Genomic DNA, 23,370 nt, shown 5'->3' with positions numbered 1-23,370 from the left:
AAGAGGAGCTGGAGGGAGGGAGAGGGAGAGATGGGGAAAGAACAGTATCTTGATAAAAGGGACTTAAGGCACTTTTATATAAACTATGTGCACTGAAGGACGTTATTTGGATATGATGTGAATTCACCAAGCGTGAAAAAGCATTTATGCAACAGGTGGGGAAATCTGAACTGGTTCAGAGGGACAATATCAGACGACTTCAGGTGACAATATCAAGAACGTATGTTGGAGAATCTGGAGCCACAATACATCATTGCTGGGAATGTAAAATGGTGCAGCTGCTTTGGGAAATGTTTGGGCAGTTCCTCGAAATGTTATTCACAGACTTAACATATGGCCCAGCAATTCCACTCCTAGGTATATACCCAGGAGAACACATGTCCCTACGAAAGCTTGTCCACAAAGGTTCACAGCAGCATTATTCATAATAGCCCCAAAGGAGAAACAACCCAAACATGTATCGGCTGATGAACAGATGAACACAATGTGTGCAGCATTCGATGAAATATTATTGGGCCATAGAGGAATGAAGTACTGATACGTGTTACAACAATGCATCTATCTGACGAAAAGATTTGTATCCAGAATATGTAATAACACAGTCATACAAATCAGTAAGAATGAGATGATACAATTAAAAATTAGGAAAAAGATCTGACCATAACTTCATAAAAGTGGATATTCAAAAAACATATGAAAAAGTGTTCCATATCATTATTTTTTAGGAAAAAAATGAGATACCACTACACACCTATCAAAGTAGTTACAATGAAATAGACAAATAAGCGTTGGTGAGGTTGGGGACCAACTACACTCTTTTACAAGGTTGGTAGAGTGAAACTGGCACAATTACTTTGAAAAAAATGTTTAGCAACATCTACTCTTGCTGAAAATATGTACCCTATGACATAATAATTTTACTCCCGAATATACCCAACAAAACTGTTTTCTTATGTCCACCAAAAGAGATGAATAGCTTTATTGCAACTTTATTCATAATAAGCCCAGACTGAGACAACCCAAATATCCACTGACAGAAAATGATGGTGAAGAAATTGTGACAAAGGGTAGAATACTACACAGCAATGAAAAAGAATGACCTATTTCTACACTTGATAACACAGATGCCTCTGCAGACTTAACTCTGGCTGAAAGAAACTGTACACAAAAGAGAACATATGTACGATTTCATATATGGAATTCATAAAAAGTAAAACCACTCTATAAGGATAGAAGTCAGAATTGTGGCTACCCTTGGTGAGGGGCACTGATTGGAAGGCAACATGAATGGGCCTTCTGGGGAGCCTGGTCTGGGTGGGAGTTACACAGGTGTACACCTATGAAAAGACAAACTGAGTTGTATACTTAGGATTCATGCATTTTACTGTATGCAAATTATACCTAAAAGAAAATCCAAAAGTTCTTATCTTTTAGAGACAGATTTTATATCCACAAGTGAAATGACATGATGTCTGTAATTTGCTTTAAAATAATACAGGGAGAGAGGGTGGGGAGATGAATAAAAGAAGATTGGCCATGTATTGACAGCTGTTGAAATGAGATAACAGGTACCTGGGAGTTTGTTACACTGCTTGGTTTACTTTTGTAAATGTTTGGAAATTTCTTTAAAAAGTTTTAAAAATTAGCTTTCTTAAATGTTTCATTACAGAGTTTACTTACAGTTTCAATTGCCATTTCTAATGCAGCATTATCTTCTGAGTTTGGACATTTCAAGAAATGTTTAAGTGCCTGAAATGAGAATTGTATAGCAATTGATTTACAGACTGCTTTCATATTGGGGAAAAAAGCTTTGACACACACAAAGCAACTGGCTTGTGAAAATATCTTCATTTTAACCATGAGTTTACACAGTGCTGGGACTTAAAAAAATATATACTTAAAAGGTTGAGTGTATGAGTTCCCTGGTGGCCTAGAGGTTAAGAACTTGGTGTTGTCACTGCTGTGTCGTGGGTTGCTGCGGTGGCTTGGGTTTGATCCCTGGCCTGGAAGTTCCCATGGCATGACAAAAAAAAAAAAAAAAAAGCTTTGTGTAGTTTAAAAAGTAGAAGTATCCAGTTGACACTGTGAATAATCTAGTTTTGATTTCAAATGAAATCGAATGAAAAATGTGCCCTCTTTCAATAGAAAGATTTAATTATTTTCGTTCATTTATTCATGCAACAAATATTTACTGACAACCTGCTGCTCTGTATATTCGACTGTGCTAGACGCTATGGAAAATAACAGGAAGGACAGTACGTGAACTGTCTTTTTGTAGCAGGTTTAGTCTAATTGGTGAGATCTAGGTGATGTGATGATAATATAAGAAGCCAATTATTTTAAGCCATAGCTGTCTAATCCCGAACACCATACCACCACACCTATGAAGATGCTTAAAGCTATAAAAGCTGGAGTTCCCATCGTGGCTCAGTGGTTAACGAATCCGACTAGGAACCATGAGGTTGCAGGTTCGATCCCTGGCCTCGCTCAGTGGGTTAAGGATCTGGCGTTGCTGTGGCTGTGGTGTAGGCTCTCGGCTACAGCTCCGATTGGACCCCTGGCCGGGGAACCTCCATATGCTGTGAGTGCAAACCTAGAAAAGACAAAAAAAAAGTTATAAAAGCTTAAGAGACAAATGGGGGAGTTCCCATTGTGGTTCAGCAGGTTATGAACCCAACTAGTATCCATGAGGATGTGGGTTTGATCCCTGGCCTTGCTCAGTGGGTTAAGGATTCAGCGTTGCCACAAGCTGCAGTGCAGGTCCCAGATGCGGCTTGAATCTGGCATTGCTGTGGCTGTGGTGTAGGCTGGCAGCTGCAGCTCTGATTGAGCCTCTAGCCCAGGAACTTCCATATGCCACAGGCATGGCCCTAAAAAGCAAGAAACAAAAAAAAAAAAAAAAGAAAGAAAGAAAAGAAAGAAAAAAAAAAGGAGAGGGAGAAACAAATAAATGGGAAGTGTTGCCAGGTTTTTAAGTACAGTTGATTCACAATGTTGTGCCAATTTCTGCTGTACAGAGAAGTGACTCAGTCATATTATATATATATATATATATATATATATATATATATATATATATATACATTTTTTTTTTTTTTTTACATTATTTCCATCCTGGCCTATCCCAGGAGATTGGATATAGCTCCCTGTGCTGTACAGTCAGACCCTGTTGTCTATCCAGGTGGTTTTATGGGCACTCTGGGGAAGAAAAGATGATTAAACATGAGGATGATCTGGGAGGAATCACAGAAGAAAAAGGACTCGAAGATGAACAGGTCTGTGGTGGGCGGGGAGGAGGGCACAGAAGAGCCCAGAGGGGAAAGGCTGGCGGGAGGGCAGGACTCTTCAGTGGAAAAAGTGAGATGCCAGCCTGGCAAGTTCAGGCTGGTTGGTCAGTTGCGGAAACTCTCCCAAGGACCAGCTGAGGCGTTTACACTCAGTGCCCAGGAGGCCAGAACAGCAAACTGGTGGCCTGAGGCCGAATTCGCACACAGACCTACTTCTCTGGCCAGTGAGATGTTCTCCAAACATCTGGGCCTATGTTTTAAGGCTGACCCAGACTTCGGTTCCTGGTGAAAAATCCTCTGACCTTAGAGGAGGGGTCCCCAATTCCTGAGAGGCAGCACTTTCTTGGAGGTGGGCAGCCGATGTCCTGCAGTTCCGAGCCTGTCGCACAGCAAACGCACAGCCCTACCCCACGGGCTCCCCTGTTTATGTCCCCTGTTTGACCACCGCCACCCCCGCTTTCAGGGTGCTTCAGCAGTCACAATCAGTACCATTTGGGGAACAAAATGAAGGATGCATTACTGAGAGAGAAGCTAAAATAAAATAGGAAACCACTGCATAATCTAAAGTGAGATGACCCAGCTCTGGATTAAGTTGATGGTGGTTAGAACAGAGAGCGCGAGCTGTGAGAGCGGTGACCCAGAATGTGACAGGGGGTCGGGTGGGGGTGGGAGAGAGGCGAAGGCTGTAAGGGAGAGTCTGAGATTTCAAATCCAGGTGTCTGGGAGCTTAATCTAGTCTAAGGAATTTCCTCTCATAACCCCTGTGGAGTCCAAAGTATGTTTTCTTGGCGAATACTCACTCGTGCATACTGGCCACATAGCAAGAAGAATTTTCCAGCCTGAAAATGTCTTTTTTCTCCTTCAAAATATAAGGCAATGCTTTGATAGTCCTCATTAGTAGTGTCTCCAGAACCTACAACAGAGATTCGCTGAGTAAAATATTCTGAGAAAAACTTGTTTACCTTTTATTGCTAACCTAAAAATAAGACCTAGGAGTTCCCTGGCGGCTCAGTGACTTAATGATCTGGTGGTGTCACTGCTGTGGCATGGATCACAGCTGTGGTGCGGGTTCAGTCCCTGACCAAGGGAACTTCTGCAGGCCATGTGTCAGATACTATCATCAGTGTCAGTTTTCACCACAAAACACGTTCGCCGTAACAACAACCCCACGAATCAACTCTGTTCCATCTTGTTTTCACACATCAGGAGAGGAAATTAGGAGGCTTTGTAAGAATCTAGTTCATAGTTTGACATTACCCTTAGCGACTTTTATCTTTTTTTTCTTTTTACTTGCAGCATATGCAAGTTCCAAGGCTGGGGTCCATGTGGAGCTGCAGTTGCCAGCCTATGCCACAGCCACAGCCACACTGGATCTGAGCCACATCTGTACCTACACGGCATCTTGCAGCAATGTTGGATCCTACACCCAATCAGCGAGGCCAGGGATCAAACCCACATCCTCAGAGAGCGAGCGTCAGGTTCTTAACCCACTGAGCCACAATGGGAACTCCAACTTTTATCATTCTTTAAGAGTCTAAATCTCATTTCCCTTTTTTTTTTGGTTGTTTTTTTTTAGAGCCTCACTCGAGACATATGGAGGTTCCCAGGCTAGGGGTTGAATTGGAGCTACAGATGCCGGCCTACACCACAGCCACAGCAACGTGGAATCCAAGCCGTGTCTGCAACCTACACCACAGCTCGCGGCAATACCGGATCCTTAACCCACTGAGCAAGGCCAGGAATAGAACCCGAGTCCTCATAGATTCTAGTCGGGTTCATTACCCACTGAGCCACAGAGGGAACTCCTCAATCTCATTTCCTAAACAACAGGAACAAGCCAGGATTTTCCTAGTTTCAGAATAACCAGGAGCAAAGTTTAACCATCGTGCAAATGTAATCCATCTCCCTTTCTCAGCAATGCCTGGCTTAAACAATTGTTTGTACGTGTTTGTCAGACAAGGAAGATGATATTCGAGTGGACAAGAGATACCATTTAAAGATAATCACTGTTTTCCCTTTTTTATGGTTTTTCTTTTGGTTTGAGGCCTAAACATATGAAGCAGCTACTGAGACCCCAAAGCTGCTGGAGTTCCAATGCATCGTTTACATTTACCATGGGAGCTGGAGGCCCAGGAAGACACAAAGTTGGTAAGAACAGCCCTGTGCCTCCAGCTCAAGGCAGATAAGGAGCTGATAAGAGAAGGTGGTAAAAGAAAGGTGAAGAAAAGTATGTGTTATGTTTTGGAGTGCATGTGTGCGTGCATGTGTGTGTGTGTGTTTTATAGGATAAGCCACATCCTTGTGAAATTAGACAAACAGAAATGCTTTAGCACGATAATGATCTGCAGTGTTAGGACAGAAAGGTCATCTGTCAAGTTAAACATTAATAACTGCAGTGTTGCTTTTCTCCTTCCGTTCTTTCTCCAGCTCTCTATTGTCTCTATTTATCGGAATGACTTCCTAAGATGTTAGAAGAGGCTTTTTACCTATTACTTCCCTTGAAGACTGAAAAAAGTTCCCATGAATCCTACCATCAATTCTTACATTTTGTAAATTAAAAAAAGGACAAATATTATAATTCCACTTATATGATGTACCATGAATAGTCAATTTCATAGAGACAAAGTAGAACAGTGGTTTCCAGGGCTGCAGGGTGAGGGGAATGGGCATTACTGTGCCCTGGGTACCAAGTTTTAGTTTAGGAAGATGAAAAAGTTCTAGAGACAGATGTGATGGTTGCACAACAACGTGAATGTACTTAATGCAACCAAATTACACACTTTAAAAGAGGTGAAAAGGGTACATTTATGTTATTGTACCACAGTAAAAAAAGAAAAATCACACCACGAATAATGTTATATATAGTCCATAAAGTGAAAATTATTTCAGTAGTTTTTCTTTTTGGCTTTGCTGGCAGCATGTGGGAGTTCCCGGGCCAGAGACTAAAGCCATGCCACAGCAGCAACCCAACCTACTGCAGTTGACAATGCTGGATCCTTAAACCACTTTAAGAGAACTCCAGTAGTTTCTAAGGATAATTACAAACATGGGAAGAAAACCTATAAGGAGATATTATCAGAATATACAATTTTCTTTTGGACTTTCAAAATCTTTAAAAAATAAAAATGGGAGTTCCCTGGTGGCCCAGTAGGTTAAGGATCTGGCATTGTCACTGCTATTCCCTAGCCTGGGAAGTTCTGCATACCATGGGCATGGCCAAAAAAAAAAAAAAAAAAAACTTTAAAAATGACATCTTGTGGGCTTAACAAATGCAAACTATTGCATTTGGAGAGGATAAGCAATGAGATCCTGCTGTGTAGCACTGGGAACTATGTCTAGTCACTAGTGATGGAACACGATGGAGGATAATGTGAGAAAAAGAATGTATATATATGTATGTGTGACTGGGTCACTTTGCTGTACAGTAGAAATTGAAAGAACACTGTAAACCAACTATAATGGAAAAAAGAAAAACCATTTACAAAATTAAAACAATAAAAATGACGTCTTGTGTATATCCCTCTTCATCGAATAAATCCTATATTTTTAATTTATAATTCAATTTTAAAAATTTATGAAAACATTTACTTTTTCAAAAATCTGTCTGCCTTTCCTCTTACTTTCATTTTAGAATCCTGCTTTACCCCTGGTCGATCAGTAGCAGGATTTGGGAAATCTGGCCTCTTGTGGAAGTCACTCCAAACACCTTAATTTTTGCAAATGGTCTTAGAATTCCATCTCACCTTTTAAGGTGATAGGAGGGATCTTGAAACTGAACAAGTAACATAGAGCTACATGTGGGTCTGTATATAAACACTCTGTGCACATGGGTGTGGATATACTGTACAATCTGATCATTAGATCCTAAGGGTCAAGGTGTTTCTATGATAAAATCTTTAAGAGAAATTAGGGAAAACAATGATATTTACCAATAACATCCACATAGATTTCCATTTTGTTGTGTTGCTGAGCCAGAGTGAAAGCTTCATTATTACATTTGGACATGACAAGAAACTGGATGGCAGACCCATAGTCACCTAGCTGGAGAAAAAACCTGAAATAAAGTACTTTAATTAACTTGACTCAGTTAAGAGAAGCTTGTCATTTACAAAAGAAAATCTTTTTCGACCATAAGAAATCATTTAAAGAGAAAAATGTATTCAGTCAACTGCAGCTCTATACTATATGCCCGTATTTGGAAAATGTACTCTTAGACACTGACCAAAACAAGCAGATTTTGAATTTAAACACTTACAATTTTTTTTAAATAGAAAAGAATAAATATTTCATTTGAATTGATTTATTTGATACTAAAGGGAAGTGGTGGCTTTCTTTTAAGGCTATCTTTGGAAATCCAAAAATATGAATGCACTGTGTTACCTGGCTACCATTTTGGCTCCATCCAGGGACTGGGTTTCTCTGACAATCCTGACAGCCTTTTCGGGATTGTTGAGGTGATCCAGGTAGATGCGAATTACACTGTTCCACTGCTTTGCATTCTCATAAGCCACAACAGCTTCTTTGTATCTATAAAAGACACTTAGGTCAGACTAACTTTCTTAACACTGTCACACTTGCCGGATCAAATGTCAATAAATGTTTGGGACACTTTTCTCTTTTATTGATGGTGGTTGCTTCTTTTTCTTGAACTTGTTTCCTATCAGAAAGCATACCAGGAACCATGTCACAAAAATACGCTGTTTCAGGTGTTCGATAAACTAACAGTAATATACCAATATTGAGCCATAGCTATTCCATTTTTTTCCATTTTTGAGTGGAAATACGGTAACAGTAACATAGGCTTATTTTAGGAAACAGAAAATATAAAACTTTTCACAATTAGAGCTTAACAGTGACATATAAAATCTTTGTGCATGGACCTCTAGATGGAGCTCAAGGCTTCCGTTTAGTTCTCATAACCTCTCCAGCTCTTTCCATCTTTACAGGACATTTAGTGCATATCTCTACTTCTTTTTCCTTTTTTGTCTTTTTTAGGGCCGCACCCAAGGCATATGGAGGTTCCCAGGGTAGGGGTTGATCAGAGCTGCAGCTGCCAGCCTATGCCACAGCTATAGCTACGCCAGATCCCAGCCGCGTCTGTGACCTACACCACAGCTCCTGGCAACGCTGGATCCTTAACCCACTGAGCGAGGCCAGGGATTGACCCCAACCCATGTCCGCATGGATACTAGTTGGGTTTGTTACTGCTGAGCCACAATGAGAACTCTCTGGATCTCTATTTCTTAAGGTTATTCTTCTAAAAATGGAAGCAAATAACCTTTAAAAATCTCTGAATACATGTTGCTCAATAACTCTCGAAAGGCTTTAGAAATTTATGGTCCCATTAGTCATGTCCAGCCAGTATGTTCTCACAGAATGGTTATTAGTGTAAAATAAATCTTCTCCCAAAGTGACAGGTGAAATGACATGCTGTTGCTTTAATTTAATTACTCTTAGTGAGATAGAACTTTTTCATGTTTACATGAAATGTAATTTCATAACTGTATTTCCTTCTCTGGGACTCTTTGTCTTTAGCCCGTTTCCTCCCAGTGCTTTTGAATTTCTTACGTTAATTGCAGGAAATCTTTGCATGTTTAGGATATTGACTGTTCATAACTATATTTTAATACTGTTTCACAGCTTAAATAGTGCAGCCATAGGTGTAGAATTACTATTTCTTCACTTTTGTTTTCCTCTGTGTCTGTAAGTTACCCTCCTTAAAAAAATGACTATTGCCTAACTTCATTTTCATGCCATATTGTATCAAAATTTCAACTTCCAATATTTAATCCTCAAATAAAAAATGACATAGTGAGCCCATCTCTGAATACCTAGAGGATCAACTGAGGTACATCAAGTATGAGAAAAATTTAATAGTCTGGTACTTCAGGCTCAGTAGGGGGCAGAGAGGTTTCTTTCCCTGCTTTGTCTCTCCTAGAGGGTTGCAAATAAAATAGTCCATTTATAAAATACTACTCTTTTAAGCTTGTATAAAATTGAGAAATTGTACGAACCTTCCATCTGCTTCCTTAGCTTTGGCAAACTGCAAGTGAATCTTTGGAGAAGACACGTGAGGCAGAAGCTCACCAACTTTTGCCCTAGAAAGGCAGGTTTAAGAGATTAATTTCAGCATTACGTTTGCTTCAAAAGTAGCTTCCTACTGTCAGTCATTAGTTGTTAGGATTCAAAAGACAGTTATCATGATCTCTAAAAAATCTTGGCCCTTATAGGTAAAATACTTAATTGCTTTTTCCCCGGCCCCTCCTCCCCGGCCCTACCAGCCCCCTCTCTGTGGGAAAATGAAGGTTACTTCATTAACCCCTTGGAGGCAATAGGACCTTTTTGTTCTAGTAATTTATCTGATCAGGGATTTCCCCATATCAAACCAGGGGAATGCACTGTTCTTTGGAAAAAGAACTGTTAACAGGAACTCATCTAAGAAGAAGAGGAGATGGAGGAAGGGTCTGGATAGAGGCAAGAGGTGGAGGGGTGTGAGGAGCAGCGAGGAAACCAGTGGGGTGATCACTGACACGCATGCATCTCCGCACCTGCGCAGAACAAATTTTAGCAGTCTTACCAATTCTTACAGCGGATGTAAACAGATGCTGCTTTGTCATAGTAGAGACCTTTTTCATACAGCTGAGCTGCTTCTGAAAATTGCTAAAATAATACAAGATTATCAAAATGCAAAATTTAATGTGTATGAGACCCCATGAGACTTATGCCCAAAAGAACCGACCTTCATATTCTCCAGGATGGCACCACAGTCTCTTTTAAGGACCCTGCTGGGATGCTTGAGCGCCTGGCTAACCCCTCGGCGGATGTCTCCCATTCTTATGGACATCTGGGCGATGCCGGCCAGACACACCTCATCATGCTCCTGTAATTAGAAGGCGAGTAACTAACAAATCAGACCCTAACTTAAAATGATGTATTTCAGCCAAACGATTAAATCTAAAATAAGCCCAAAGCTTATGGTTTACTTTCATTAATCTTTTCCAAAAAAAAACCCTCAAGATTTTGAAATAACACTGAGTCTTCTTAAAAAATATCATCTGTTGTGGAGTTCCTGTTGAGGTGCAGCAGAAACAAATCCGACTAGTATCCACGAGGATGCGGGTTTGATCCCTGGCCTCGCTTGGGGGGCTGGGGATCTGGCGTTGCCATGAATAATGGTACAGGTTGCAGGAGTGGCTCTGATCCTGCATTGCTGTGGCTGTGGTAGGCCGGCAGCTGTAGCTCCAATTTGACCCCTAGCCTGGGAACTTCATATGCTTTGGGTACAGCCCTAAAAAGGAAAAAAAGAAAAGAAAAATCATCTGTTGCAAAGTTATATTTTTTTTCTTTAGAAGTCTAGATCTTTTGTGCTCAAGACCAAATTTTTACTTCCCCATTATCATAATACCTTGCGTTATCTTTGTATGGCTTCTTGGTATAAACTTTTATGTGAGAGAAAATACACTGGGTATATAACATAAATGCTATGAATAAAATTAAGAGAAAAAGCAAATTGAAGATTACTGGGCATGATGAAACATAAAACCTTTATTTATTTATTTATTTTGTGACAGAGGAACTGAATTTTATATTTGATTTTAAATAACTTAAATGGCCACATATGGCTAGTGATGACTATATTTAATAATGCAATTAAAGACAAACTAAAAATTTTTTTTTTGGTTTTTTTGCCTTTTTCTTGGGCCGCTCCCACGGCACATGGAGGTTTCCAGGCTAGGGGTCTAATCGGAGTTGTAGCTGCCGGCCTACACCACAGCCACAGCAACACGGGATCCGAGCCGTGTCTGCGACCTACGCCACAGCTCACGGCCACGTGGGATCCTTAACCCACTGAGCAAGGCCAGGGATCGAACCTGCAACTTCATGTTCCTAGTCAGATTCGTTAACCACTGAGCCATGATGGGAACTCTAAGACAAACTAAAATTGATGCAGCCCCATGAAGAAAACGTTAAAACCCCAAGAGATATATAAGCAAAGGATATAACCAGGCAATTCATTAAAAAACATACAATTGGCCAAAGAATAAATAAAACATGCTTGACTTCAATAAAAATCAAGCATATGCAAAATAAAATGAAATACACTTTTTTTTTGCTGATAAAATTGGTAAAGATTGGTAGTGTTGAGAATGTGGAGGAAATGGACACTTTCATACACAACTGACAACTGGTTCAATTACTACAAGTTCTTTTGGAAAGCAAGCCAGCAATATGAAAAATTAAAAGCACACTTTTTATGACCTAGAAATTCCACCTCTAAGAATATGTCCTCCTGGAGTTCCTGTCGTGGCTCAGTGGTTAACAAATCCGACTAGGAACCATGAGGTTGTGGGTTTGATCCCTGGCCTCACTCAGCGGATTAAGGATCCAGCGTTGCCGTGAGCTGTGGTGTAGGTTGCAGATGCGGCTCGGATCTTGTATTGCTGTGGCTCTGGCATAGGCTGGTGGCTACAGCTCCGATTTGACCCCTAGCCCGGGAACCTCCATATGCTGCGAGTGTGGCCCTAGAAAAGACAAAAAAAAAAAAAAGAATACATCCTTCAGAAATACTGTCTTAGGTAGATACATATACTAGGCAAAATATTCACTTCACTACAGTGTTTTTTTAATAGAAATAAACCTGCAAATAACTATAATTCGATAAGTGGGTAGAGGAGAAAACATACAAACAATGAAATTTTAGAAGTTCTTAAAAAATTAAAACATTCAGATGTACTGATTTGGAAAGACCTTAAGGAAACTGTTGCAAGATTCTCAGTTGATCTTTACTGAATGAATGGAAATGAATGATTTCATGTTTAGTAAAAATCCCTATTATATACATATCTATATGATTTGAAGAGATTCTGGATGGAATTATATAAAATCATGAAGAGTGCTGGGAGTTCCCTGGTTCACTAGTGGTTAAGGACCAGGCATTGAACTACTGTGGCACAGGTTACTGCTGTGGCTCAGGATCGAGCCCTTGCCCAGGAGCTTCCACATGTCACAGGTGAGGGTTGGAGGGATAGTGAACAGTGGTCACCGATAAGGATGGATGGAGGAGAGAACGTCAAACTCCCACTTTGCAGGTTAATATACTTTGGTGATTTTTCAAATTCACTATAATGAAATTATTATTATTTATTTATTTTTTGTCTTTTTCTAGGGCTGCACGTGTGGCATATGGAGGTTCCCAGGCTAGGGGTCGAATCGGAGCTGTAGCCACCAATCTATGCCACAGCCACAGTAACGCGGGATCCAAGCTGCGTCTGCAACCTACACCATAGCTCACGGCAACGCCGGATCCTTAATCCACTGAGTGAGGCCAGGGATCAAACCCACAACCTCGTGGTTCCTAGTCAGATTTGTTAACCACTGAGCCATGACGGGAACTCCGAAATTGTTATTACTTTTATAATGAAATGCCAGGTATAAAATAGAAAATACAAAGATTTTCAATCTTGCTATCACCTAATTTAAAAACAACCATTTTTATCACAAAATATAGCCTCTTGAGCTAAAATTCTGGGATGGGAGAGTGGGCTGGAACTGGGAGTAAAGTACATGCTCACCAGGTTCATCATAAAAGACACAGCATGAGGAATGCAATGGAAAATCAAACTTTTGTGGACTGGGAATTCACTTTCAAAGTGGTTACTGAATTAAAAAAATTTATTCGGGAGCTCCCATTATGGCTCAGTGGTTACAAACCCAACTAGTATCCATGAGGACTCAAGTTTGATCCCTGGCCCCACTTAGTGGGTTACGGATCCAGTGCTGTAGGTCAGATGCAGCTCAGATCCTGTGTGACTGTGGCTGTGTGCAGGCCAGCAGCTGCAACTCCAATTTGACCCCTAGCCTGGGAACTTCCATATACTGCAGGTGCAGCCCTAAAAAAAAAAAAAAAAAAGTAGTATGGTTGATTTACAATGTTGTATTAGTTTCAGGTTTCAGTACATCAAAGTGATTTAGTTATACATATACATATATCCATTCTTTTTTCAGATTTCTTTTCCCACATACATTATTAGAGAATATTGAGTAGTAAAACATTTTAAGAGTAAAAGGAAAAGCCTTATGAAAATCATGGTTCATCTCTAAGTGGGAAGGGATAAAAATTTTATTCACAACCTTAATAAAAAGTTCATATTTAGGGTGCAATGGAAATATATCTTTTTCAGACTGATAAAAATACTGTCAACTTCAGTTTTTAAGATTTCAAAGCCTTTTAAAACGATTTAAGCATATCCTTGCAAAGTTGTTAATAAACTGAAAAAAGGCTCAACCCACTCTATGTTCAATAAATACAATGCAAATAAGATTATTTTTAAAGGAAACTAACAACAAAGCCAAAGATAGTTATGCATAGCTTATCTTTACTCAAGGTTACCTTATTATCACCTGTTATTCCTTTCTCATAATGAGCCAATGCATTTACATAATCACCCCTGAAAGAAAATCAGAGTAAATTTTAATACACATTTTAGTATCCTATTTACATACACAATATTTAAAAGATAATCTGTCACTGAGTTGCTTAAGCACATAAAAGATGTGGTACACAACATTTATGTTCGCTTTCTTTCAAGTGCAGTGTATTATTTTGCTACTTTAAAAATAATTACTAAGCTAGATTACGCTAAGACTGTGAGGTACTAACTTTGTAGTATGCTAGGCATTTGGGGGAGCTACATTAAATATTATGGGCCACTTTTGCTTAATTACCTCCTTTGGGGCACTCAATGCCAATCACGTAACCATAAAAACCAATGTTTTTTCCAAACAATATTAATAAGTACAGTATGTATTGACAGAGTCTGGCTAGAAATGAAGAAAAACACTGAGGATGACCGTTCTGGGGGTCCTGGTTCTTACTCTGATAAAAAGTATCATATACACATGATATAAATACTGCTACTCCCTATTCCCATGACTGATGCTAATATGCCTCCGCAAAACCGGAAGACATATTTACTATCTCGATTAATTTTTATTACTTGGAATGGAATGGATCAGTGATTTGTCCAAGATCAGCTTTGAAAATGGCATTATTTGAGCTCCAGCTTATCAGCTTAGACCAGTTATTCGACCTCTTTCGTTTCCCTCAGTCTCCTCATCTGTTGGTGTACAAGGTATTTTTTGAAGGAGGAGCTGTTCTGCTGATTGAGAACTTGGTTTTGGACAGCCCAGGGCTTCACAGTCAGCAATGCCCCCAAATGCAAAATTCTCAATACAGCTATGGATGACTCCTGACAGTTCCTCCTTCAGGAAGCTGCGGTTTTTCTTGGACAAGCCCAATTATGAGATGCTAAATTAAGACCTTGGCACTCTTACTCTATTTTGATGGTCTTTTAGCTCACTCACGTTATTTTTTTATTATGGGACACTCGTGTAGGCCTAGCTCATTATTCTAATGCCAGACAAGAGAGCTAAATACTTCCCCCAGCTGACAGACTGGTCCTGCTTTGACCTAATCAAGGTCTTGGCTGCATGAAGAAACCACCTGCTGGAACTGAGCAGGGACCCAGGGCCTTGGCATCAAAACCAGCAGCTGCTGGCTACTGGGATAGTGGATGATGACGAGACAGACCTAGTTAGTTACTATTATCATGAGGGAAAGTCTCTGGATTGGGGAGGCTAGGTGTATATTTAGATTAGGGTCCAGAAATAGCAGTGAATGTTTTGGGAATGGGTGGCTTCATGGTCAAGTGTTGAGCAGAAAGGCTTAAAAAATATCAAAAACATCACAGGCTTTCAAGTGGCTCAGCCCTTCTGGCTGCAATGAGACAGTTTTTGAGAATTTGCTACAGAAGCTTTGATTCCTCTGAATGACGAGACAATGGAAGCTTTCTGGATGGGCCCAGGGCTTACTTGAGGGTTTTGCTCTGACGGCATATGGGGGTCATCTCCCAGTGCGGTGAACCTTTTCTCTTCACTTCAAGACCCCATCACTCTCAGGACAGAGACAGAGGGCCAGGGTACTGAGGCCTTGTCCCGTGTATTATTCTGCACGAAGATTCCAATTTGTTCTTTTTTTTCATTTGTCTTTTGTCTTTTTAGGGCCACACCCACAGCATATGGACGTTCCCAGGCTGGGGGTCAAACCAGAGCTGCAGCTGCCGGTCTACACCACAGCCACAGCAACACTGGATCTGACCCACATCTGTGGCCTACATCATAGCTCATGGCAACACCAGATCCTTATCCCACTGAGCAAGGCCAGGGATTGAACCCACATTCTCATGGATACTAGTTGGGTTCGTTAACTGCTGAGCCACGACGGGAACTCTCCAATTTGTCCTTTTTAACACATGGATTTACTTTATAAGGGGCAGAAATGTAACAAATTTAAATTGTTGACGAAAAAGAAATAAAATCTCCAAAAAGTTTTTATCTGCAAAATGGAAAATTTTAAATAAGATATCCTGTTTGAAATGCAAGAGTACTTTTTGATGGAATAATTTCTACAACTATCATCTGTGTGTCAATATTCTCAATGAATCTAAAGTCTATATGAAAATAAAGTGGAATTATGTTTTTTAAAAAATCAAATGTTAGAACCATATTTCCTTTGTTCAAAGAATAATATTTTCCCACATTTTACTATTTTTGAAATTGGAATATATCCTTTAAAGTCAAAAGAAACTGGTATTTCATTAGTAGCATTAAGCTTGGCTGAATGTGAGCTTAAAATTGGATCGTGAATGCTTCTAAAATTACACCTCCATGCAGCATTAAAATAAAAATGTATAGTCTGTCAATTAAGACTACTGACAGTTAGGACTGTCTAGCAATTAAGAGCACTAGAAAATTCTAAAAATCTCAGAATAGATTACAGCGTTTCCATAGGAAAGACTGGAGAAGCCTGTTCATCGTGCATCATGAAGGGTTATTACTCAAGCACTGCATATGTTCCTGTGAAAAGCTTCTGGCCTAATTTTCAACATTTACCTGAATTTTTATCCATATGCAACTCATTTTATTTATTTATTTATTTAGGGCCACAACCATGGCATATGGAGGTTCCCAGGCTAGAGGTCAAATCAGAGCTACAGCTGCCAGCCTACACCACAGCCACAGCAACAAAGGATCTGAGGCACGTCTGCAACCTACACCACAGCTCATGACAGGGCTGGATCCTTAACCCACTGAGTGAGGCCAGGAATCAACCCGAATCCTCATGGATACTAGTCGGATTCCTTTCCACTGCGCCACAACAGGGACTCCAGTGCAATTCAATTTAAAAAGAGTGTAAAATTAAACAAAGAGGAACAAAGCCTGGTATTTTTCACTGTGCCTCGAAGTCACATTGCAAATCCTCAAAGTGTTCAAAGAGGTCAAGATCATGACCGTAGGTTAAGAAAAGCGGAGTTACCCTGATGCTATGTGTAACTGCCACTGGCTAAATGTGATTCAAAACAATATTTAGGCTTTAAATATAGAAACGGCTTAGATCCAATCTTAGATTTTGATGCTGCAAATGTCATTAGTTAGAACAAAAAGCTTTTTTTGGATGTACAATTAATATGGCTTTTTCTACCTAAGAAGCAATTATTAAATCAATGGCCTTATAATGAACAGCAGTTTAGAATTAAAGATATTCAGTAATTAGATATGGACTGAAACATATAAAGACAAGGACTTACGCGAATTCAAGCTGAATAGCATATTCTTTTGATATAAATGGTATCTGGTCTGGGGCTAAACGCTTTGCCAGCTGTAGAGCACTGTCCCAGTGCTGTAAATCCCTTCTCATCTATTAGGAAGAGAAAGACATTAATTTCAAATAGCAAATTATTTTTGCACAGTCACTCTATAGTGCTGGTTTTAATAAAAGTGATTACAGACACTTTTCGTTTAAAAAATTAAACTTGATCTTTCCAAAGACAGTCACTTACTATGGCATACATTCCCAATGTAGGTGACAGAGTCCCGAAGGGGTGAAAATTGGGTCTTGGGGAGAAAAACATCTTGACTCTTCCAGAGGTTCATGGCCCTCCCCAACTCAATCCTAAACAAAATCTTATTCTCTTCAGTAATTTTCCTCCATGGGAAAAAATTAAATTGAATTAATTCCATCAACTAAATTAAAATTATTATTTCCTCCTAGTGGGGAGAGCATTAAAAAAAGGTGGGAAAGTCTTTAGGAGTTGATAGAATTTTCTGAAAAAACCTGAACCTATATCGTGAGACAAATAAGGGAAAAATAAATAAAATGTGAATGTGTCTTTCTCCTTGGCTCCTGAGGTCTTTTATCTGTGTCTGGTGCACAATTCCACAGACTAACTCACCATTAAAGAGTAAACCATTAGTCTTTGGGGCTTCACTCCCGGATTGAGTCACCCTTTGCGAGGAATGAATACTGGTTAACGTTTTACCAGTGCTAGTTTCTGCCAGGGTCTGTTCTAGGACATGAGCCTACTGGCTTTTCACAACCAGGCCTTTTGTAATGAGCTGTTCTTGTGTCCATTTTAGAGATCCAGACACTGAGGTAAAGAGAGCCTCGTTCTGTACACGAGGTCACCTTGTTTGTGTGTGTGGCAGGGCTGCCAGTCGGGCTTTGCCTCTGACCTCTTTACCCACCTAACTTGTCGGCCTTCAAAGTGAGGTTCAAAGAATGACAGGGTCCAATCACCTCTCCCGCTGTGAAGCTGTCCCCTCAAGTCCCTTACAAATCCAGCAGCATGTGGCGAGTGTCCACAGCCAGTGCAGAAGGGCTAAGGGGACCTGATTCCCCTCACGTCTCCCTGCCCCAGGGCAGCCATGTTCCTCCTGTGTGCACCTGGCCAGCTCTGAAAATTCCAGGGCGCCCCCTCAAATACTACTGGAACATCATCTCGACTTTCTTCTTAAAATGTATTTAGTTCCCTTAAAATTTAAAAATGAAAATCTGCTATAGAACAATTTGAAAAAGAGAAACGTGAGGTGAAGAGCACACACGCTCTCCTCTAGGAGGCTGTGGAAATGCTGCCCGAGGTGGAACAAAGTGAGTTGACCACGGCCACCATCGCTGGGTCTTCACAGGCCATCAGGAGCTGATCCAAGAGAGCGCATCTCATTCTGAAATCCTCACAACAACCTGGTGGGTTAGATACTGTTACCCCTCCTTTATTTATTTATTTACTTTCTAATCTTTTAAGGCCACACCCGCTGCATGTGGAGGTTCCCAGGCTAGGGGTCCAACGGGAGCTGGACGCCAGAGCCACAGTAACGCCAGATCCGAGCCCTGTCCGCGACCCACACCATAGCTCACAGCAATGCCGGATCCCTAACCCACTGAGGGAGGCCAGGGATCGAAACGACATCCCTTATGGATGCCAGTCAGATTCGTTTCCGCTGAGCCACAACAGGAATTCCTTGTCATCCCTCCTTTAAATGGGATCCAGAGCACAGAAAGATGGACTAACTCATCCGAGGCTACACCGAGCTGGGATTTGGGATTTGAACCCAGACATGCCCAATGCTGAAGTCCACGTTCTGATCTGCTACCGCACCCCACCCCTGCGCCCTGCCTCGGTGCTCCTCTTCCCTGCCTGTGCGAGGTCCTCCCCTCGGTCGGGTCCTTCTCCTGCATCCCTCACCCCGAGGAAACTGGTGGTGATACACAGGCCTCTCTTCATGCACAAGACAATTTTACGCAATAAATAAAACACAAATGCACCTCAGTTTTCCCCTTTGGAAAACAGAGAAAGTGACAGTGTTATCTCACAGGACTGCAGGGAGAGGTCAATGAATTAAAACACGTCCACCCTTAGAAAAACGCCTGGCATGTGCGGGCACCCTGTAAATGGTGGCTGTTCTTACTTGTGTGTGTTTCTGTCAGTTATGGAATCTGTTCCCTTTGGACACATTCAGACTTTAAGTTATTTGGTAACGTTGCCATAACCAGGGCTCTTCAGGCTCCACAGGACGTGGAGAGGGAAGAAATGTCGCCAGTGAATGAATGCGCAGGGGTTCTTAAAGCGGAAGTCTGAATTCGAAAAGGAGGGAGGTATGTGGTGTTTGGCGCAGAGAGATGTGAACTCCAGAAACGGAGAGACCTCTTCGCACGTCCCTCCCCGCATTTGCTGCCATACCTCCAGGGCGGCCACGGGGCAGCTGGATGCCAAGTACAGGTCCTGAGCCAGGTTGAAATCACTAGTAAACATGGCAAGGTGTCCTGCCAAGAGATTACAGTCCTCTATTCCCTGCAAACAAGAGCAGTCTTAATGAGAAGACATACCAGGGTTTGGTTTTATTTAAGCACTGGGCTTAGGAGGCAGGGGCAGTGGTCCATTAGGGAACCCGTCTAGGAGGTACGTCAGATGAACTGCAGAGATTTTAAATATCTGGCTAAATACCATTTGAATGCTCATCTGATAATTCCCATACGATGCTGTTTACCTTTATCTGTTCCAAGGACATGACCATGCCAACGTTTCCGATTGTCCGATACACGCGGATGGCAAACTCTACTTCCATGTGGTATAGACAAGCTCGGGCCAACTCATTCCAGGCGGCATGATCATTCAGAATCTTGCAGACTTCCCAAGCATCAGGAAACCTAGCATATGAGTATATAAGCTTAGTCAGGGAGCTCTATTTTGCCCCCTCTTAGGCAATTTTCAGATTATGTACAATTGTAATGTTGTGCTCTAGATAAATTTTGCAAAAAATTCCTTAATTTTTAATTGTCACTTCCAGGTTATGAAAAACTACCTAAGCTTTCTTTTTTGTGCAGATGTTTTTTTCTTGAATTTCTTGTAACTACTGAAATCCACTCTGTGTAACCACCTTACCTCATCAGCAACCAATTCTATTTACTCATTTATTTGTTGGTTTACGTCACACAAAGAAGAAAATTATTCCTGTTCTCATATAAGTGTCATAAAATTAGTACTCTATTCCACAGATTTGGAAATTTGAAACGAAGGTCAACCAATTATAGCCCGTGGGCCAAATCTAGTCAGCTGCTTGTTTCTGGAAGTAAAGCCTGAGTGGAACACAGCCACTCACCCGTCCCCTCTTCACGGCTGGTCTTGCACTACAACAGCTGACCTGAGTAGCTGTGATTGACTTTAAAGCCTGAAACACCCTTTGGACCATAACAGGAAAAGCTTGCTGACCTCTGGTTTAAAATGTAACCACAGGAGTTCCCCTTGTGGCACAGTGGAAAAGAATCTGACTAGGAACCATGAGGTTGCGGGTTTGATCCCTGGCCTCGCTCAGTGGGTTAAGGATCCAGCGTTGCCATGGGCTGTGGTGTGGGTCACAGACGCAGCTCGGATCCTGCACTGCTGTGGCTGTGGCTGGCAGCTATAGCTCTGATTCAACCTCTACCCTGGGAACCTCCATATGCCGCGGGTATGGCCCTAAAAAGCAAATAATAAAATGAAATAAAATAAAACATAACCATAAATGGAACCCCTACATTAATGACTACACTACCCTTCCCTGTCTGTTCACCGATGCAAATTTCCATCCAACACACTCACTGAGCATCATCTGGTGCCAGGAACTGGGCCTGGACCCAAGATGTAAAGTCAAAAGCAGTCACTGTCCTTCAGATGGTTGTACTTGGGGAAGGTGGAAGAGACAGGTAAGTGAACAAATGACTACGACAGGGTATGGCAGAGGTAACAGAGGGCCTACAACATGTGAACCCTTGTGCTAAGCGCTTTGCACACATTCTCTCATTGGATCACCCTAACAACCCTATCCACTAGTTATTATTATTTCTCCTTTATAGGTGATCAAAGTGAGGCCTCAAAAGACCAGCCTGAGTCACGAGTGGTAAGGGGTAAGAGGCTCTAAACCACCCTGCAGGCTGGATCCGGGCTCCGAGGCAACACCTCAGAAAGGCCCCAACCCACAGTGCCAGTGGCCGGGCTCGGGGAAGCCTTCCTGCAGCAGGAGAGGGCTCTGCTGCTGGCAGAGGGTGAGGCATTACCACCACGAACAGAGACAGGGAGGGGCGGTCCAGGACCAGAACACGGCACGTGCCAAGGTAGGAGATCATGAAACATACTGAGTTCCAGCAGCTGGTGAACAGAGAGGAGTGGAGGGGACGGCCGAGGCTGCTATTAAATCAAGTGAGCGGTGTGCCATGCGGGTCCCCAAAGAAGTAGGGGTTTCTTCCTAAAGGCAATGGGAAGTCACTGAAAGATCTTTGGCAGGGAAATAAGTGGATCAGACTCACATTTTTGAAAGTGTGTGGAGAATAGGTTAGCTTGTCATGGGTCTCCCAGCGGAGAGCAGTCAGGAAGGGGTTCTGTCATACGTGGCTCCACGCGAGGGCCGGAGTCAAGGAGGGGGAGTGTCAGAGGGGAAAAGGATCTGGGGTGTGAGTGTGCAGCTGTGTGTGTAGGTGCAGAGTATGTGTATGTGCAGGTGCGTGTATGTATGTGTGTGGATGCCGGTGTGTGTGTAGGTGTAGTGTATGTATGTGTCGGGGTAGGTGTGTGTGGGTGTAGGTATAGGTGTGCATGTTCGGGCATGTGCACCATGTGATTAAGGGAGGGGAGAAGAGGAGGCTGGGGCAGATTTTTTTTTTTTGTGTGTGTGTGTGTGTGTGTGTGTGTGTGTCTTTTTGCCTTTTCTAGGGCCACTCCTGCGGCAAATGAAGGTTCCCAGGCTAGGGGTCGAATTGGAGCTGTAGCTGCCGGCCTACACCACAGACAGCCACAGCAACGCTGGATCTGAGCCACGTCTGGGACCTACACCACAGCTCAGGGCAACGCCGGCTCCTTGACCCACTGAGTGGGGCCAGGAATTGAACTGGCATCCTCTTGGATACTAGTTGGGTTCATTACTGCTCAGCCACAACGGGAACTCTGATGAGTTGTTTTAATCAGGGCAAGTTTGAGGAACTCATGGACTCGCAACTGCATGTGACTGGGAGGCAGTGGGAAATACAGGTTTAAGTCAAGGACACACATTTTGGGCTCAGCCTCGTATAGATGGCGTTGAGGCCCTCTTTAGGGAGATTCACTCAGGAAGAATAACTAGAGTGAGAAGAAAGGGGTTCAAGGTACCGTGAAGAAGAGCAACATTTAAGAGAGGATGGTCAGAAGAATTAGAACCACAAAGGAATTCACAGCGGCCCTCAGAGGTAAGAGGAAAAAGCAGGAAAAGGAAGGCTCAAGTAAAGCAAAATCGAAATTTCTTAGGATGAAATTAAGACAGTTTTGAAATAATTGGGTGTATTCGAGTTTCACAATAACTGTGCTATTTGGGTGATGAGAAACCTCTTTGTTCTGAAGGACTTTTCTTGGAATAAAGCATCTATGACACAAAAGGACTTCCTTCAGAATTTACATACATTCTCATATTCATCATCTTATCTGAGCCTCACAAGAATCCTACGAAGTAAATGAGGTAAGTACTATTACTTCCATCTATTCTAATAGGATTTGACCTTTAAAAAATCATCAAAGCAAATGAGAAGCCCCATGAGAATTTTTTTTTTTTTTTTTTGCCATTTGAAGCAACAGGAGTGGACTTGGGAGGGTATTATGCTAAGTGAAATAAGTCAGAAAAAGACAAATACTATATGATATTATGTGGACTCTAAAAAAAATGCAACAAACTGGTGAATAAAACAAAAAGAAGCAGGCTCCCCAGGAATGAACTGATGGTTACCAGGGGGGAGGGCAAATAGAGGAAGGAGGAAAAAAAGGGTCATTATCGGGATTAGATGAAATCATGTTTGTGAACCTCTTGAAAACTGTAAAGCACTACAGAATTTAAAGCATCTTTCACTCAATTAAAAAATTTTAAAAACAACAAGACCCCCCTCCCCAAACTCCCTACCTTTTTAGCATTAAAGTCTGTGTCAGCATCTGCCTCCGTTCATTAGGCCCCACGTCTTTTAAACTTTTGAGGAAGCTGTGGGTGCTAAGGTAGATGTTGTTGATTTTTCCACTCTGGGTCTGGCAGGTCAACTCTCCATTATATAACAGCAAAGGTTTGTGAGAGAAGGGAACTTTGGTGCCGCCAGCCAACATGACCTTGGATCCTATATGACAAAGCAGACGTCTTACAGCTGAAAGCTAGTAGCTCAACACACATTTATCCGAAAAGAATGTTTTCATGTCATTTCTCA

The 23,370-nt window shown here is 41.7% G+C and overlaps 1 protein-coding gene across 1 annotated transcript in view; it reads right to left on the bottom strand.

Annotated features, from left to right (window-relative positions):
• The window catches only part of WDR19 (WD repeat domain 19), an 89,474-nt gene that overhangs the window by 27,149 nt on the left and 38,955 nt on the right, over positions 1-23,370 (bottom strand). The window contains exons 17-28 of the mRNA XM_047799311.1: positions 23,079-23,283; positions 19,671-19,830; positions 19,364-19,474; positions 16,934-17,043; positions 13,678-13,735; positions 10,027-10,167; positions 9,865-9,947; positions 9,302-9,385; positions 7,668-7,814; positions 7,217-7,341; positions 4,088-4,200; positions 1,681-1,749 (exon numbers count right to left, since the gene is read on the bottom strand). Coding sequence (XP_047655267.1) covers positions 1,681-1,749; positions 4,088-4,200; positions 7,217-7,341; positions 7,668-7,814; positions 9,302-9,385; positions 9,865-9,947; positions 10,027-10,167; positions 13,678-13,735; positions 16,934-17,043; positions 19,364-19,474; positions 19,671-19,830; positions 23,079-23,283 — 1,406 coding nt within the window. The remainder of the gene's footprint in view (positions 1-1,680; positions 1,750-4,087; positions 4,201-7,216; positions 7,342-7,667; positions 7,815-9,301; positions 9,386-9,864; positions 9,948-10,026; positions 10,168-13,677; positions 13,736-16,933; positions 17,044-19,363; positions 19,475-19,670; positions 19,831-23,078; positions 23,284-23,370) is intronic.

Source organism: Phacochoerus africanus, chromosome 10 (assembly GCF_016906955.1).
Source record: "Phacochoerus africanus isolate WHEZ1 chromosome 10, ROS_Pafr_v1, whole genome shotgun sequence".
Lineage (NCBI taxonomy): Eukaryota > Metazoa > Chordata > Mammalia > Artiodactyla > Suidae > Phacochoerus > Phacochoerus africanus.
Note: the sequence above shows the minus strand (reverse complement) of the source record. Positions and strands in the feature narration are given on the sequence as shown.